Source organism: Nicotiana tabacum, chromosome 19, assembly GCF_000715075.1.
Source record: "Nicotiana tabacum cultivar K326 chromosome 19, ASM71507v2, whole genome shotgun sequence".
NCBI classification, from domain to species: domain Eukaryota; kingdom Viridiplantae; phylum Streptophyta; class Magnoliopsida; order Solanales; family Solanaceae; genus Nicotiana; species Nicotiana tabacum.
In genome coordinates this window covers 66,541,109-66,559,562 of record NC_134098.1, presented here as the reverse complement: position 1 = coordinate 66,559,562, position 18,454 = coordinate 66,541,109, and the positions used below count along the sequence as shown (strand labels likewise).

The window sequence follows — 18,454 nt, the reverse complement described above, 5'->3', positions numbered from 1 at the left end:
ATCAAGAGATAATTACGGTAGTCCGGAACTCATAATCCTCATAGAGTATTACAGCGAGATTATAGCTAACGTGTCAGGAATTAGTCCGGCAATTGGGGAAATCAATAGCCCTAGATCCTTTTACCTCTGAATACAACCTTATTATTGATTATTGCTAATTTTGTTGTCATTTTCATTAGATAAATAAATTCCACTTATGCTCTATAAAAAATCTTGCATCCGGAAATTGTCTGAGCTTATCATTAGCATTGTTAAAAGTTATAGTAAATAGGTTAGTTCCATGTGGGATTCGACTCCGGACTTGAACCGGATTATATTTGCAGCGACCGCTTAGTCCTTTTTACAAGGCATAGTTGTGCGTGATCAACTAACAAAGAACTAATCGCCTTTGGTAGAGACTTAAAAATAAGAGATAGATTATGAAACCCGACCCTTTAGAATAACAAGAACAACAAAAAGCCTAAACTTATCACCTTTCTTGAATACCTAGAAGTGATCTAAGATTTCGAAAAAGGGTTTAATCTTACCACCTTAAGTTGAGTCTTGAAGGTTGAAGAATAAATCCAAGAGTAGCCTCACACAAGAGTGCAAGAAAAATCTATAATTTTTATTGATATTGTCTATAATAATCTACAAGCAAATAAGATACCCCTTTATACAGAGAGGGGGTCACGAAATTCTACCTAAAAAATAAGAAAATAAAGTCCTAAACTACTTTGGACAACAAGTCCAACTACCTTAGGAAATAGAAAAAATACTAGGAAATAAAAACCAAATCAATCTTGGAAAGTAACTTTAACAATCTTAGGAAAAGGAAAACATAACCTTAACTACCTAGGAAAGCAATAAATCTAGTACCAAAATATATGGAAATAAATTAAAATCAATCTAAGATAGGATCTTGAAAGTCCAAACCAATCTTCGGTAGGATCTTGGAAATCTTTAAGGCAACTTGCAAGCAACTTGGCACCAACTTGCCCTCAACTTCTAGCATGCCTATTGTACCATTTTTGGACATCAAGTATGTCATTTTTATGTTATAAAAATATGGTTTTATGTAGGACCTTTTGGGCAGAAAGTTTGGACATATTTTAGGTGCCAAATAGGTCCAACTTTGACCTGATTTGGACCTTCTTCAAAGGATGTCTCTTGGGATCCAATACTCCTCTTCTTGGACATAAATTTGGGTCATAAAACAATTATAACACCTAGCCAATTCACATCCTTTATCCTTGAGCTCTTCTTCCCAATTAACAACTTTTTTATTTGCACTTGAAGTCTAATGACCTTGTTTTGCAACTCTTTAACTTGACATCTTGTTAAAGGCCCTCTTTTAGATTTCAAAGTTTCATCCTTTCCCTTGAATAGATTTGAGATTCCTAGGATGCTATCACCATCTGAGCGTCGCTTTCCCGCAACTTGTCCACCACGAGGCCACTTCCAGCTTATCCCAAATATTTTCATTCCTAATCTTATCTCTCTTAGTATGCCCACACATCCGTCTCAGTATCCTCATCTCCGTTGCTTGTGACTTCTGGACATGAGAGCTCTTGATTTGCCACTCCATACATCATAGTCGGCCTAACAACCACTCTATATATAGAACTTACCTTCAAGTCTAGGTGACGCATTCTTATCACACATAACACCGGATGTGAGCCTTTGTTTCATCCACCCCACCCCAATATGGTGAGTGTCATCCTTGTCAATCTCTCTATTAGCTTAGATTATACACCCAAGATAATTGAACTTCCTCTCTTCGGAACAACTTGTGTTACATCATTGAACTCGCACTCCAGGTATACTGTTAGTCCTACTCAACCTTAAGCCCTTAAACTTCAGGGTCTGTCTCCAAACCTCCAACCTAGTCACCGCCCATCATCTCGTCAATCAACATTATGCCATCTGTAAATAACAGACATCAAGGCACTTCCCCTTGGATGTGTCGCGTTAATTCATCCATCACTAGGGCAAATAATATGGGATAAGGGCAGATCCCTAGTGCAATCCCATCAAGACTGGAAAGTGACGCGAGTCTCCGTCCACTGTCCTTACCTGGGTTTTGGCCCCATCGTACATATTCTTAATCAGCCTAATATACACTACAAGTACACCTCCAACCTCTATATACATCTCCAAATAACATATCTTGGGACTTTATCATATGTTTTTTCTACGTTAATGAATATTATATGTAAGTCTCTCTGCCTTTGTAGTCGACCGCCCCATCATAAATTCGAACTTGTTCTCGAAAATAGACACACCTCTCCTCACCCTCATCTCCACCACACTCTCCCAAACTTTCATAGTGTAGCTTAGCAGCTTGATACTTTTAAAATTGTTGCTATTTTGAATATATTTTCTTGTACACCGGGACCATCGTACTCCATCTCCATTCTTCAGGCATCGTTGCCGTCCTAAAAATGACAATGAACAACCGAGTTAGCAACTCTAAACTTGCTCTGCCCGCGCTCTTTCAAAATTCAATAGGGATCTCTTCGGCCCGGTCGCTCTTCTCCTGCTCATTTTACGCATAACCCCTTTTACCTTCTCGACCTTGATACGCCTCTCAGATTGTTCCAAGTCACTTAGCACGATAATCTTGCCCCCTCTCCATTCAAGAGTTTGTGGAAGTATCTTTGTCATCTCTGTCTAATGTGTGTCTTTTCCACCAAAACATGGTCTTTCTCGTCTTTGATGCACTTCACTTGGTCCATGTCTCGGGCCCTCCTCTCCATCGTCTTGGCTAGCATATACAACTTCTTATCCCCCCTTGTCCTCAAGTTCAACGTACAAGCCCTCGAACGTTGCCATTTTAGCCGCGGTAACTATTGGCTTCGCCTCTCTCTTTGTTGTCTTATACACATCCCTCTTATTCTCCTCGTCTTTGCTCTCTACTAACTTCACATAAGTAATTGTTTTGACGTTCACTTTCCCTTGGACCTCACTATTCTACCACAAATCCCCTCGATGTTCGCCAAAGTTGCCTTTGAAACCCAGCTCCTCCCTTGCTGCTTCCCTAATACAACTAGTTGTCCTAACCCACATGTTGTCAGCATCACGACTACTCCCCCAAGCCCCATCACCACCAACTTCTCTCCCAACTCCTGACCTTTAGCCGTACTCTTCTTCAAGAGCAAATTGAGCTGCTAGTTGATAATAATAAAATAACAATTATGTGAAGAAAATAGGAAAAAATACGCGACACGTCAAACATATATATTATATTTACCATTCGTAACTATACTTTCAGCAAATTTACCATTCGTAGCTATATTTGAATTTTATAGCAAATTGATGAAACAAGAGATTAATTGTTTTGAACTGAAATAAAAGAGCAACAAACTCTCATAGCTCAGTTGGTTAGAGCATCCACTTATTTAGCGGAGGTCTTGAGTTCAAATCTCGGTAAGAGCATTTTATTTTTCTGTATTTCTATATTCGCATTGGTTGTATTCGTTGCACTTATGAATACATGTTGTATCCTTTGTATACACCCTTATATAAAGTCAATGCAGGCTGTATCCTTTGTATACACCCTTGTATTTTGCCTTGGTTACACTTGATACATGTTGTATTCGATGCACGAATGAATATAATTGCGCGAACGAATACAGTTGATACAAGTTGTATTTGTTGCGCGAAACGAATACAATTGACACATGATGTATTCGTTGCGCATTTAAATATAAGTGATACAAGCTGGTAACAATTGAACGGTAGCTACAAATAGTAATTTATCAAACTATAGTTACTATGCTCTAAATAATAGTGTTTTATGAAAAATTAACCGTATTTAAAGAGGTTACATTGTCTAGAGTCGGCAAAAGTAAATTTGATCTCAACTATAAACGAATAAAAATCTGATTGATTTGCATCATTGAGGGGCAAATTTAGATCTTTGCCCATAGTAAACAGAGGATCTCGTAATTAGAAAAAGATTTGGGAAACATTTGAAAATAGAGTGAAGTAGTAGCCAATCAAGAAAGTGCATTTTGATACTATTTCTTTTTGTTGCCGACGGAAAAAAGGAAGAAAATTTGTGTTGCTTATCCCGAAGAAGTAAAAAAGGGTGGACCCATTTGAGTCATTGTGTGGTCGATGACATTGCAAGCTTGCGAAAGAGGTTGGGTGGTTTCGTCCAAATCAAATACTCCTACTCCGTATATGAATCTCATCTTCTGACCTTATCGCCCCATATTGAGAGCTGCCAAATTGGACCACCTCGCATGGCGATTTCAGATTCTTGATCTCATCGTCACTCAACAACCAACGTAGCCAAATGAAATCCCTCTTGTGAAAAATTAAATCTTGAATTGCCCCTTTAATAGAGAACTTGTTTTGCGGTCAATTCAATTTGGCGAGTGAGTGAGTGGTGAAATTTCATTAATTGGAGTTATACCTACTGGCCATGCGACTGTGGTTCTGTGCGATCTCCCTCTTAAAAGAGGACTTTAAGAATCAAGTTCAAGTCTTTTATATCTCTGCAGCTGCTCTTTCCTTTGTAATTAATTGCCCTAAATTTAGCAATAGCAATGGCCGCTGATACTCATGGCCCTACTCCTAAAGGCCTACTTTGCAATGCTGGTGCCGGTGCTGCTGCTGGTAAATTTTTTTTTTTAAAAAGAAGAAAAAACTTTTTTGTTACTTACTATTTAATCCTCTATTTGTTTCCCCAATGGACCATCAAATTCTATTTAGGGTTCTTGTGGATATGTTTAAAACATATATATGGACATGGAATTTTTATGTCTGATTGATTGGTCTGGAATTTGGCACACACTGAAATGGATTGCTCAATTAATATGTTGCAGGAGTAATAGCGGCTACATTTGTGTGCCCTTTAGATGTTATCAAGACTAGGTTGCAGGTTCATGGGTTGCCAAAGCTAGGAAATGCTAACGTTAGAGGTAAAATTGCCTTATTTGATATGTTAAAATGATTCTTGATGTAGTTGAGGTTTTTAGTTCTCCTACCAAGCAGCTTTGTAAGTTCACATTTGATTGTGATATTTATATGCCACTTCCTGTTCGGATTTTTAACCTACTGTATATTTTTAAAAATGATTCAACTAGAATATATAGTTCGGGTGGAAAGCAGTTGTTGCGGTCATAGTAAATCCGCCACCGATACTTATGCTTGCTTGTATTGGGACTGATAATCATCTACCATCAAGTTACGGTTAAACATATGAAAAGATCAGTCGAATTTTATGAGGTGAATATCAGAGGCATCTGATTTTGTTTCTTCTTCTAATCAGGTAGTCTTATAGTTGGGAGTTTAGAGCAGATATTTCAAAGGGAGGGGCTGCGTGGAATGTACAGAGGGCTTTCCCCAACCGTGCTAGCATTACTTCCAAACTGGGCGGTGAGTCATGTTACTTTTCAATTTTAACTTTAGCATCACATTTTCATGCTAACTTATGGTTAAGTCTCTTTATTGTTCTATCTGGATAGAGCAAGAGCTGTTTACTACATAGCTTTTGTTTCGTCTCATAGTTCCTAATTTTGACTTACATTCTATCTCTCTCTCAGCTTCTGCGCTTTAACTTTTTATTCTTCTCTCTTTTTGTAAATGGTTGATAAGGGAGTTGAAGTTTACTGGACTTTGATATCCTGTTCTTAGGTCATGATTGTCCTGTTCCTACGTCATTCTTGGTTTACTTGGCCTGTTTTTGCCAACATATTTAAATCATGTCATTCTGCAATAACTCCCCAAAAATTCACCTGATTTTGATAAGTTTATATTTTATTTCTGTGCACTTAGGGCATGATTATATGCCCAAGATATTGTCTTACCTTCTTTTTACTGTCCTTATTTGGTGTGACACAATGAAATCTGATTTGAGCATCTTTGTTCTAATGTGTCACATATTTGGTTTAGTCCATGACTTGTCCTCCTTTTCTTCTTGTTGAAGTCCATCCTCCTGAATTTGTTGTGAAATTCTGTTTTTGATTTGACTTCTTGTCGTAAAGCTGTTACTCAGCTGAAGCCTTTGATCTTGTTCTAGTGGCAACCTCTATTTTCTGAACCTTACAAATAAGTGAATGGATATAGAGGATTCATATAGCCGAGCACAACTAATTTCGGATTCAGATGTAGTTGATTGATTGGTTGATCAACATTTCGCGTGTCATTTTCACCTTTGCTTTGTGTTCTGTTATTTCTCCTTTTCTCCTTCTGGTTAATATCACAGAATATATATAGATCTATTTATAGATTCTCTTTCTCAAAAAAAAATAAAAAATAAAAAATTAAAATAAATAAATGACAGTTAACCTGTTTATCAAAACCAAATCTACATAGCTTCTCTTGTCATCCCGAGCAACCTATCATGGCTTTTCCAAATCCCTTCCATTGGCTGTGTGCATGCTGGTGGTCGAACATAGAAAAGATGGTGTATGTTTGTTTCCATTGAGTATTTGTTGTGTAATGTAACACTAACACCAGAGTAATGCATACTTTAGGTGGACTGAAGCTAAACTAAATGCGCGTATAGCTGCTTTTCTGCATATAGTTTAATTTCTTGTCTCTAAGAGGCTGGCTAGTAGCATAAACAGTGTACTGCACTCATTGCCAACCTATATGATGTCACTGCTTCCAATACCTTCTAAGGTCTTAATCAATTTGGATAGCAGCAGAAGGAATTTCTTACAGGATGGTAACAAGGTAAAGAAATATTTTCAATAAAGCGAGAGACAGTAATGTTAAGCAAGAAGGAAGAAGGATTAGGAGCTAGAAACTAAAAAATTCACAACAAGAGTTGGCTCTTCAAATGGTTGTGGAGATACACCAAGGAGGAGAAGGTACTAAGGAGAAAAATAGTACAATCAAAATTTGGTGAATAAGATTCATGATGCACCAAAGCAGTCAGTTGCTCTGCATAGTTCCCTTTCTTTTGATGAAATTGCTACAGTAGGAGTTTGGGAACAAATAAGAAAACTTCGGCTTGAATTCTATAACAATAAAAAAGTAAGGGAGGGTAGAAGAATCAACTGTTTTGACTGGATGAATGGTTACGATATTCTTCAGCAAAGATAAATTCACAGGCTTGTACAGCATTGCCTTACACACTACACACAGAATCACTATAGCTTAATGAAAATTGGAGATTGGGTGAGAAGTATGCTTTAGAGGGGCTGCTAGGATGGGAGATTGAAAGGATGATTGTAGTTTGGAAAACCTGGGAGATGGGCAAACACTTTCCGAGGCTTCAGATTCTTTGATATGGACTGCCAAAGGAAATGGTTTGATTAGTATGAAGTCATTTATCATAACTTATGTACAGGAGATGTACATAATTTATCCCTGACAAACCTTATCAAAAATTTATGTACGGAAATTGCAATATACTACAGTGGTCTTGGAAAATATCGTGGGAAACTAAAGCTTCCTATAAGGTGACTTGCTTTAGTTGGGTGCCTATCTCACTTAACAACTACAGAGAAAAGCTTCTTCTTGTATTACCAGTTTGCAATTCAACTGTGGGAGTTGTTTTTAGACGTTTTTGGGATGAAATGGTTAATATGACAGATTTGGAGAAACATTCCACCTTGTCTGTGTTGGGTGTTATGGAAGGAAAGGAAGTAATGATGCTTCCAGGGTAAAGCTACATCTAGCTGTTTTTTTCTAAAAATAAATGTCTTAGCTTGTTAATGTTCAGGTAAAATTTGCATTATGTATATGAAGAGGATGCTAGGATAGATTTCCATACTCGTTATAAACCTTTTTCTTTTGATAAGGTAAAAGTTTTATAGGTACCAAGAAGGGACACAAAAGTACAAAAAAAACAGACAGCCCCTACAATAGCTCGTTATAAACTTGATCAGACTATGTAAGTGGGAGAACAACTACCCCCCACGGTGTGGGATAAGACTGGGTATGTTGTTGTTGTTGTTGCTTACTTATAACGAGAAGTTCTCCAAAAAATTCGTATTGCGGATCCCAACTATCTTGGGTTGATTGGTTGCTTTGCTTACCAAAATCAGAAATTAGACTGTGGTTCCAAAACAGTGGAGAGCCATAGAAGTAGGAGAGGGATATGGAAGAAAAAAAAGATCACACTGCTTTTACGGAAAGGTATTTTTCTAAGAAATGATGGTCATTTTGTCGTTTCTAATTCTTTTGCTTCTAGTCATAATCCTTGTCCCGTTCTTTTATGTTCATATGGGCAAATGGATTGGGTAAGCTAATTCGAACACTCTCCCAATGCATCTGAATTTTCTGAGTTCTATTGAGTTCCAGCGAAAAGGTCTTTTTAAAAATGTTTCCTGCATTCCTTTTTTTTTTGATAAGATAATGGATTTCATATAAGGCATCAAGAAGATGCAAAATGCACAGTGCAGTAAAAACATTGTTAGCTCTATTACAAAAGGCCTAGTCTAAAGTTAAGGAGCTAACAAAGTCCAAAAAGGATTCTGGGGAATTTACAGGGGAAAGGTTACTCCAGCTACATAAACTTGCTAAACATCTAGCCTTAAGAATGTAATTTGGAGTAGAAATGCCCTCAAAACATCTTGTGTTTCTCTCAGTCCATGTACACCAGAAGATACAAGCTGGGATCATCTTCCAAACTTCCCTGATGGATTTTCTAACCTTCCATGAACTCCAGCTAATCAATGCATCTTTTACACTATCAGGCATAACCCATTTGAGACCAAAAGCTTAGATGAACATGTTCCATATGTCTGTAACCGCTGCACAGTGTAACAAAAGATGTCTATTGGTTTCAATAGCCTGTTGGCACATATAGCATCTATTGACAATGTGAAAGTTTCTCCTAGTGAGATTGTCCTGGGTGAGGCATGCTTCATATACGGTTATCCAGCTAAAGCAAATCACCTTTGGTGGTAACTTGGCTCTCCAAATTAATTTCCATGGCCAATTGACTACCACTTCGTTCTGATCACAAAGGGCGAGATAACCTGCCTTTACAGAGTATTTGCCATCTACTCTATCACCCCAAATGAGTCTGTCTTGTGCCTGGTCGTCGATTTGGAATGACTCAAGCCTCTCCAGTAGATTGAGTAGATCATGTATCTCCCAGTCTTGCAAGTTTCTCCTGAATTGAGGATTCCATGTGTTGTCGGCTCTGTTATTTGAAATTGTTGAGTTTCTGCTAGTGGATATTGAATAGAGGGCAGGAAATTCAACTTGTAGTGTGGAGTCCCCCAACCATCTATCTTCCCAGAACTTGATATTTGCTCCGTTTCCCCGTTGCCTACCTTGAACTTACAGTTGTGAAATTTCCCCCCTAGCTTGCTGATGTATTTCCAAGGGCCTACTCCAAATGGTGTTCTAGATACTTTAGTACACCAATGATTCTTGATACCATGCTTTGCAGTCACCACCTCCTTCCAAAGGACTTGATCTTCTTGAGAATATTTCCACAACCATTTCATAAGCATGCTCTTATTGTGTGTTCTGAGGTCTCTAATACCTAGACCACCTTGAAATTTAGGTTGAGTTACTTTCTTCCATTTCACCAGGTGGAATTTGTGGCTTTTGCTATTTCCTTCCCAAAGAAAGTTCCTCCTGTATTTATCAATCTGCTTCAGCACTTTCCCTGGGATGGGAAATAGAGACATAAGGTAGGTGGGTAGGTTGTCCAGGACACTGTTGATGAGCGTGAGTCTGTCTCCCATAGATAGGTATTGCATTTGCCAGTTAGCAAGCCTTCTTTCAATGTTGCCTATGACTCCACTCCATATACAACAAACTTGAATTTGGCACCAAGCGGTAGCCCAAGGTATGTGGTTGGTAAAGTACCAGTATTGCAGCATAGTATGTCAGCCAGGCCCTCCAGATTGGTTACATCATTTACTGGGTAAATGACACTCTTCAACATATTGATGTGTAAACCTGAAAGAGCTTCAAATATAAGCAGAGTCAGATTTAGATGTAACACTTGAGATTCTTCAGCCCCACAGAAGATGAGGGTATCGTCCGCATATAATAGATGGGAGACAGACACTGTGTTCCTAGGGCTAACACCAACTTCAAATCCTTTGAACCATTGTAAATTCCTGGCTTTGTTCAGCATGTTATTGAGACCCTCCATGGCTATGATGAAGAGAAATGGGGAAAGAGGGTCCCCCTGCCTAAGTCCCTTTTGGGGAGAGAAGAAGCCAATTGGGCTTGAGTTAACCAGAACAGAGTATTTCACAGTTGTAGTGCAGAATTTGATCCATTTAATCCATTTGTCGCCGAATCCCATTTTCCTCAACATCATAAAGAGAAAGTTCCAGTTGAGCTGATCAAAAGCTTTCTCTATATCTAATTTGCACAATAGACCTGGTTCCTCTGATTTGAGCTTCCAGTCAAGGATTTCATTGGCAACTAGAGCTGCACCAGTGATCTGTCTACCCTTTATGAAGGCATTTTGATGTCCAGAAATGAGCTTCCATATTACATTCTTCAACCTTTCGGCCAGAAGTTTTGCAGCTATTTTATAGACACTTCCTATTAGACTTATTGGCCTAAAGTCTCTTAGCTCCACAACTCCCTTTTTCTTAGGGATCAGAGCAATAAAGGAGGCATTACAAGATCTCACGATCTTGCCATTTTGGCGGAAGTGGTTCAGGGTGTCAATTAAGTCTGACTGGATGATATCCCATGCACTTTGGTAGAAAGCCATTGTCAATCCGTCTGGCCCAGGAGCCTTATCAGGTTCCTGCATTCCTTTCATATTGGCATATCGTTTAATCAATTTTAAGTGCCAGCCACACATGGCGAGAAAGGGAGGCTTACAGTTACTTTTCTCTTTCACTAATTAAAATTGAAATTTCTTGCTTCAATTCTTATTACGTATTTTGTTTTGATAAGAACTTTAATTCTTATTACATTATGGTGTTTATGCACTTAGTGTTAAAGATTTGATCATGATTTTCCTCGATTTCATAGAGAAATAATTAAGTTTATTGCAAGAGTGATCTCAAACATATTTTCCTTTTCTGCAGGTCTATTTTACTATATATGAACAGCTGAAAAGCTTTCTTGGCTCTGATGGTCAGTAGATGACCTTCTTTCCTCAAAGATGTTTTTCCATTGACTGATTACTTTTCAAATTAATTTTTGATAAACTACATTGCACTTAGTGGTAAAAACTTTTCGTTTGGTGGTTGTTATAGATGGAAGTCATCAGCTCTCGATAGGTGCAAACATGTTAGCTGCTTCCGGTGCTGGAGCTGCAACCACAATTGCGACAAATCCTCTCTGGGTTGTGAAGACACGTCTTCAGGTGTGTTTTATGCATCCAAATTTTGAGATTTAGCTTGATCTTCTTATTTGTGTGGCTTGGTGAAAGAGGTAAAGATGTTGCTAATAATCCTTTAAACCGAAGCTGGAGCTGACACTAGGACGACTTTGTTAAAGTGTTTGGTATCAACTTTTGCGGTATGGAGTGGAACAATATTTTGTCAAAAAACTACATTTAATAAAGCAGCTGGAAGGGCCTTCTGAATTCTTATAATAAATGTAGAATTGGTCATGGAAGGGGAAGGATTTCAGGAGAAAGAATGTACCAACGTGGCTTTCCCTTATCCTACAAAGGGAAAATGGAAAACAAAGAGTTCTTGCACGGAACATGTGTTAATGTTTCCATCTCCTTGTTTTTAGTAACTAACTGAAAGAGGGGAGTGTAATTTTAGCTTTTATGGCACATTTGCTTCACCAACTGATCTGACAAAGGTGATCAGTTGGCCTACACCAACTGCCTCAAGGTGGTACTGCTATATAACATACTCTAGGAGTTGTACACCTAATAATGCCATTGTGCATTTGTGTCTTCGGATGACTTTTGCGCGCTTGTCGCTGACTAACAGAAATAGATGGACCGATGAGTATCTGTGCAATACAGTGTTGTTCTATTTCAGTTGGGATCTAATTGCTTTAGGTTCGCTCCTCTTCAATATTCTGCTTTTGGGTATTCCATAGAATTTGATCTCCTGGTCAATACTTTCTTCTCCTTGCTTCTGAATGGTTGTGTGTCCCAGTTGTTTTTGTTATTTTTATCATTTTTACTATTGAAGTTTCCCCAAGTTTGAATGTCTTGTGCATGTACCTGTACTTGATTCTTGTAACATATTTTGCCCGGATGTGTCGTAAAAAAAAAGCCCGAAGGCTGCTCTCGCCCAGTGAAGTGTTTTTTTTTTTTTGGGGGGGGGGGGGGAAGATGCAAACCATCTCTCCTTTTGACGAACACAATTGCTGTAACATTTTTTAATTGAGTCTTCAATGCTAAGTTGGCCTAATTGTCAGTCCTTTTGTGGTTTAGCAAGCGTTTGCACAATATTTGAGTTGAAGTTGAAAAGGAAAGTATATGGAGTTGAAGTTGGTCAAAAAGATTGTGGAAGTTTGAACTTCAGTTGGAAAAGACGTTTGTGAAAGTTGAAGATCTGTTAGTGAAATAGTTCACTTGAATGACATTCAAACCAAATCGCTATTTCAATAGTTCACTGAAGTTCAACTGGAAATAGTACTTCATGCCCATATGGGTTAGTCTCTTTAGTTTTAATCAGGTTAATATCTTCATATGCCTTGAAGATCTCATAAGCTGTCTTGCATTTTATAAGTTTGAGTGAGTGATAGACGTTCTTTGTCCCCAAGGGGTAGCTAGTTGAAGAATTGGAGTGACAACCTTGGGTCCAACCCCTGAATTCGAGTAGAGGCGACATTAGATTAGATGTATTCTTCCGATCTGTCTAAGACTTGGTAGACAGAGTTGCCTGTGTGGGAAGTAGCAGGTACACGACGGATTAGTCAAGGAGCGTGCAATCAAGCCAGAACAGGGACACCACCGTCTTTTGAAAAATAGGCAATATTTATGTAGTTCATGGTTGCTTGTTATAGCAAGTGCTTGGAGTAGAGATGCCAATGGGACAGGTGAATCCCCAGATTCACCACCCCACATAAGGCAATGGGGGCAGAGGTGAGCCAGTACCGCGGGTTGGGTCTGGGCCAACAAGATAAAGTTGCATTTAAAGTTTAGCATTTCAACTAAAAAGTAGTCTCCTACCTCTACTCTGCGGTTGTAGTTGCTCTTCTTGCCACTTTCACCATCAATAATTCAACCATTGCCAGTATTGTTAGGCGCAGTCAGCTGCCATCTCACCCATTATACTCCACCAGTTGCTGGCTACCTTGACTATCTATCTCTTATTTTCTTTGTAAAATTTAGTGGATTACTAGGGAAAGGAGTTCATATGGAGTTGGGAAGGTATCACTAGGGACTTTCGCAATCACTGAATAAATGAAATTCAAGATCCTAAATGTTAAGAAGAAAACCAAACACAGCAGAACTTTTGCTCAAAAGTCAGAAAATGCAAGTGTGCACATCTTGGGTATTCACAGGAGGATAGGTTAGGCATCCCGGGCAGGCATATTGCTAGCGAAGCTAAGCCCAACTCCTCACCTGCATGGCCTGGGCTTATATCGGCAAGAAGTACAACATTCCATGACCTTCAGTGTTTTATTATTTTGTGGGGACAATGTAGCTAATGCAGCAGTGAGAATTCTCACACCACGTAATTGACCAATTAATGTATATGTACTTCTGGTGAAAAAAATTATGTGAAAGGATCTTTTTATTCTGGATTGGTATTGTCAATTAATTATGCCATCTAATAATTGTTAAAGATGTGTTTACCAAAGATATGCTTCTGAATGCACTTCACCAAGCAAAGCATTAATCATATTCTCACCCTTATTCATTTGCCTTAACCTTCTGTAGACTCAAGGAATAAGAGCAGGTCTTGAGCCTTACAGGGGTACATTATCTGCTTTAAGGAGAATAGCATGTGAAGAGGGCATTCGTGGGTTGTACAGGTCAGTGGTTTTCTTTTCTGAAATTTGTCGCTCGTAATGTTCCAAATTGCTTGTCTACCACTGTTTTAGCTGACTTTTATTGCTTTGTGGTGGACAGCGGTCTGGTGCCTGCTTTGGCTGGTGTTAGTCATGTAGCCATCCAATTCCCAACTTATGAGAAAATCAAGATTTACTTGGCCAAGCGAGGTGATTACTCACTTATGGTCATATTTCCTTTCACTTCTAGTTAGTTCAGTATCTTTATACTATTTGGTTTCCCACCTCTTAGAAAGGATGACATTGTATCTGATTGTGCTGGCTTATTGTGATGATGTCAGATAACACTTCAACGGATAAACTTGGGGCCCCTGATGTTGCTGTTGCATCATCAGTTTCCAAAATATTTGCTTCTACATTGACATATCCACATGAGGTATGTTGCTACGGTGGTTGCATTGTTAATTTGAGTTTAAAACGGTTAACTGAAACATAAAGTGGTATACCATATGATATCTTGGTCCACAATTTTACAGAAATATTGCAAGTCAAGTTCTTCCCTACCTCTTTTTATACTTTTTGGGATTGGAGTAATGGGTTACACTGTCTTCTATGGATACATGAAATTTTGTTATTCTAGCAACTTATACCTTATGTTCTATTTTCCATCCCTGCTTTCATTATATATTTCTAGCACTACCAAATTCTCTCTGCCGGGAAGGCATCTCTGTGTTCTCGTTTCTGTTGTCCTTCTCGAGCTTTGTTATTTTTGTTTGGTCAATTTATGGTTGAGACACTTCACTATGTGTCGGGAAAAGCTTAGGGAATGGAGTGTGACAAAAATGTACATTCACAAAATCATATGTTGGAATTTCTGTTGTAGGTAGTACGTTCAAGGCTTCAAGAACAGGGGCGCCACTCTGAAAAGCGGTACTCTGGTGTAATTGACTGCATTAAAAAAGTCTTTCATCAAGAAGGAATCCAAGGCTTTTACCGAGGTTGTGCGACAAACCTAATCCGGACTACCCCTGCAGCTGTTATCACATTTACAAGTTTTGAGATGATTCACCGATTCCTTGTAACCCTGTTTCCCCCTGATCCTCATCCTCACCCATTGTAGGATGTCATGACTTGGGGATTCACCATAGAGGCAGTTTAGTTCATCAAGTCTTTGAGCGAGGTGGCTAATTTGGCTGCAGCAATCTCCTCATTAGTTGTGTATCTTATTTTTTGTTAGCAACATAGAGAAGCCATCTTGGACATTGTGAGACAAATTTGCTATACCATTGTTACACTGAAATTGATGATCATGATGATGATAAAAGGTGTTGAAAGTAGGAACTAGGAAAACGAGATTATACGAGCTTTGACAAAATTCAGTATTGAATGAAACTCTGTTGAGTGCATTTTTGCTGGCTTTTCATCTTGAATCATTATATTCCTCCTTCCTCAGAAGTCAGAAGTGGAGTGACCAAGGCAAAGAGAGAATAGGGCCAAAGAAAAAGTTAAACAAATTAAATGTAAAAAAGAAGAAGTATATTTCTTGTCAAATTCAGTTCATTTATCATCATTCAAGGCCAATCAATAGGCTTGTTTAGTCAATACTTGACTTCAGTAGGAGGTTATTTGGAGTTGTTAAAACGTAGCTAGTTGGAATTGCTGTAAAAAATTACCCTGAAGACTTGGATGACCAACTTGTCTTTAGACTTTCTAAAAAATTATTAAAGCAGGGTTTCGAAAATGAAAATATTATTCCTCAAGGAACAAATATCTCTGATATTTAAACTGTTGGCATTAAAGAACCTTCACTAGATGATTGGTTGCCAGGTGCAAAGTCACGTAATTCTTGAAATATCAGACACCTTTCTATCGGAATGTCACTTTATTGACATTTAAAGAAAAAGGCAAATTTGCAAGGTCACAGCAGAATGCGTTAGACCATCTAATTTTCAGTATCTGAAAATTCTTTGGTCCAATGAAACAAGAAAACATATTAGAAACTAGTTACTATCTCAAAGTACTTTGGCAAAACTGTCTATTGCATTCTTAATCTTGCAATTTTGCCTTTTTATTTTATTATTTTGGGTAGGAATTAGGATAGTACCAATCTCGCAAATATCCGTGTGCAGCAAAGTAACATCTGGACAATAAAAGATCAAAATAAATTAATCTTGCTTTTTTCTAAAGTTGGGTATACTAGAATAGAGAAATTTTGTTTTTCAACTTAACCAAATTGTAGTTGAGATAGTCCGTCTTTTGCTTTAAGTCTTAGCTTTATCCAACGTCTTTCAATTTTACCTCCAATTTGTCAGTCAAACAACTTTTTTCGTTTCTTCCGAGAAAAAGAATTGCTTGATAGATCCAGAATTATGATTAAGTAACCTTTTATACTATTTCTACTTACATTAGTTTCTCATATTTCATCATTGGTAATAAGTATGTTATAGCCTATAAGCAAAATTACATAAAAATCTTTAACTATTCGGTCTTTTCTTCAACTTTCTCCACTCCTTTATAAAAAACAATGCAGAGTAAATGTTATTTCATAGCTCCAGACAGTTTGTTTCATAATAATAAAATATATTTGGATTTATTGATTTAGAATCTAATCTCTTTTCGACGACACCCCTTACTCCTTAGTATAAGGTGGCTCCGCCACTAGTACTGAGTTAAAAACATGGATCAATTTAGTGCATAAACTTATAAGATTATCATGAAGTTATTGGAATCTTTCAACAATTACTAGTAATTATTTTAGGCCATTATAAGTCATTTGTAAAATGTAATACTATGATTTAAGAAAAAGGAGGAGAATGTGCGCAACATGAAAGGAGTTGCTTTCCACACCATTCATCATAAGTCTGGTCGGTGGGCAAAAAGTAAGAATTAACAAAAGTGAGAAAAAGAAAACAAGAGAGGGGAAAATTGTTAGGAGTGCTATGGCTTTCATGATGTTATTAGAAATGGACTACTTTTTCTCTTATGATATTTCTTTATTAATTGAATGCCCTTGAGCGACTTACTATGTTACCTATTTCTCAAAGTATAATCATACTTTACATAGTTAATAAAGGAATAAATATAATCAGATAGTAATGACAAGAAAATCATTAAAATACCAATCCGTAATATACTGTGACCTCTTTACATTGTGCACAAGGACCTCAATGCAAAACTATTTTTCTTACAATTACAGTGTACACAAAAATATGCATTGAATTTAAAGATTGCAATAGTAAATGAGTCTTAGGTATAGATTGGTTTAGACTTTCACTGCTAACTACAATCACTTTTTCTCTCAACTTTTGCCCTGGCATGGCATTCCCATATGTTAGTGTCTACCTTATGGGCCAACTCCAAAGGAAGGCATTGCCATGATAATTGATAAGAAAGCTATGTGTTACTAACAATTCTTCTCCCCCTCCCCTTTCCTTTAAGGTATGAATATTATATTACTTTAATTTTTTTTTTCCTTCAAAATAATTGCAACAACTTGCACATATCTTCTTCAACAGAGGAATGGAACGCTGGGGAGTATAATAAATTTAAGGGCAAATGTCCAAATATGCCCTTATATTATACGAAATTGAGCACATTTGCCATTCGTTAATACTTTAGCTCAAATATGTCCTTACCGTCACATAGTTGGTCCATATATGCCCTTAGAGTTACACAGTTGGCCCATATATGCCCTTTTCGAAACGGAATTCACCCAAACTAATTAGTTTTTTCGTTAATTATATTAAAGTGTATTACAAACATGATTTCATTTTTATTAATACTTTTTTTTCTTTACCTTTCTCTTTTCTTTCTTCTTTTTTCTTTTCTTTTTTTTCTTTTTTCTTTCCCCTTTAACCATTTCCTCCATTACTGATGTCTTCTCCATTTTCGTTACCAATTTCACTTGACAAAACTTATGAATTTCAATTACTAAGAAAATTCTCCCATAAGGTAATCAAGTTCCAATTTCACTGGCCCTCTAAATAAATGAAATTAAATTGTTTCAAAAATTATGGTTTAAACTTTAAAATAATAAAAACATCCCAGCCTTTAACAATACTCAAAAGACCAAAATATTTAAATTATTTCCAGAAAGATAATTTAATGATTAAAAGCCTAGAGTTCAAGTTGTAGTATTATAAATCTGAGTTGTTAGTCTAATTTCATCTTTTTTCGGCTGGACATTTTCTATTTTTTTTATTAACTATGTAAATTAAGGGTGTACATGGAACGTGTTGGTTCGATTTTTATCAAAATCAAACCAATTATATCGGTTTGATTGTTCGGTTTTGTTGGATTTTTTGGGTTTTTTGTTACAAAAATATTATTTCAATCTTACTTTGTTAAATTTTTTAGAACTAAATATATGTTCAGTAAAAATTAAAAAATTGACAAACATATAATCTATAAAAATATTCTTATGGGAGAATTTTCTTAGATCATGAGTTTTGTCAAGTGAAATTGGTGACGAAAATGGAGAAGACCTCAGTAATGGAGGAAATCGGATAAGGGAGAAAGAAAAAGAAAAATAAAAAGAGAAGAAAAGAAAAAAGAAGAAAGAAAAGAGAAAGGTAAAGAAAAAAAGTACTAATAAAAAAGAAATAGTATTTGTAATACACTTAAATACAATTAACGAAAGAGCTAATTAGTTTGA

The 18,454-nt window shown here is 37.1% G+C and overlaps 1 protein-coding gene across 1 annotated transcript; it reads left to right on the top strand.

The window, feature by feature from the left end:
* The first annotated feature begins 4,079 nt into the window (after positions 1-4,079).
* LOC107805868 (nicotinamide adenine dinucleotide transporter 1, chloroplastic) lies at positions 4,080-15,206 on the top strand. Its single transcript, XM_016629964.2, has 9 exons — positions 4,080-4,605; positions 4,815-4,910; positions 5,261-5,367; positions 10,959-11,007; positions 11,130-11,239; positions 13,730-13,824; positions 13,922-14,010; positions 14,142-14,236; positions 14,684-15,206. Exons 1-9 carry the CDS (start codon positions 4,536-4,538, stop codon positions 14,918-14,920), a joined length of 948 nt encoding a protein of 315 aa, XP_016485450.1. The 5' UTR covers positions 4,080-4,535; the 3' UTR covers positions 14,921-15,206.
* The last annotated feature ends 3,248 nt before the right edge of the window (positions 15,207-18,454 follow it).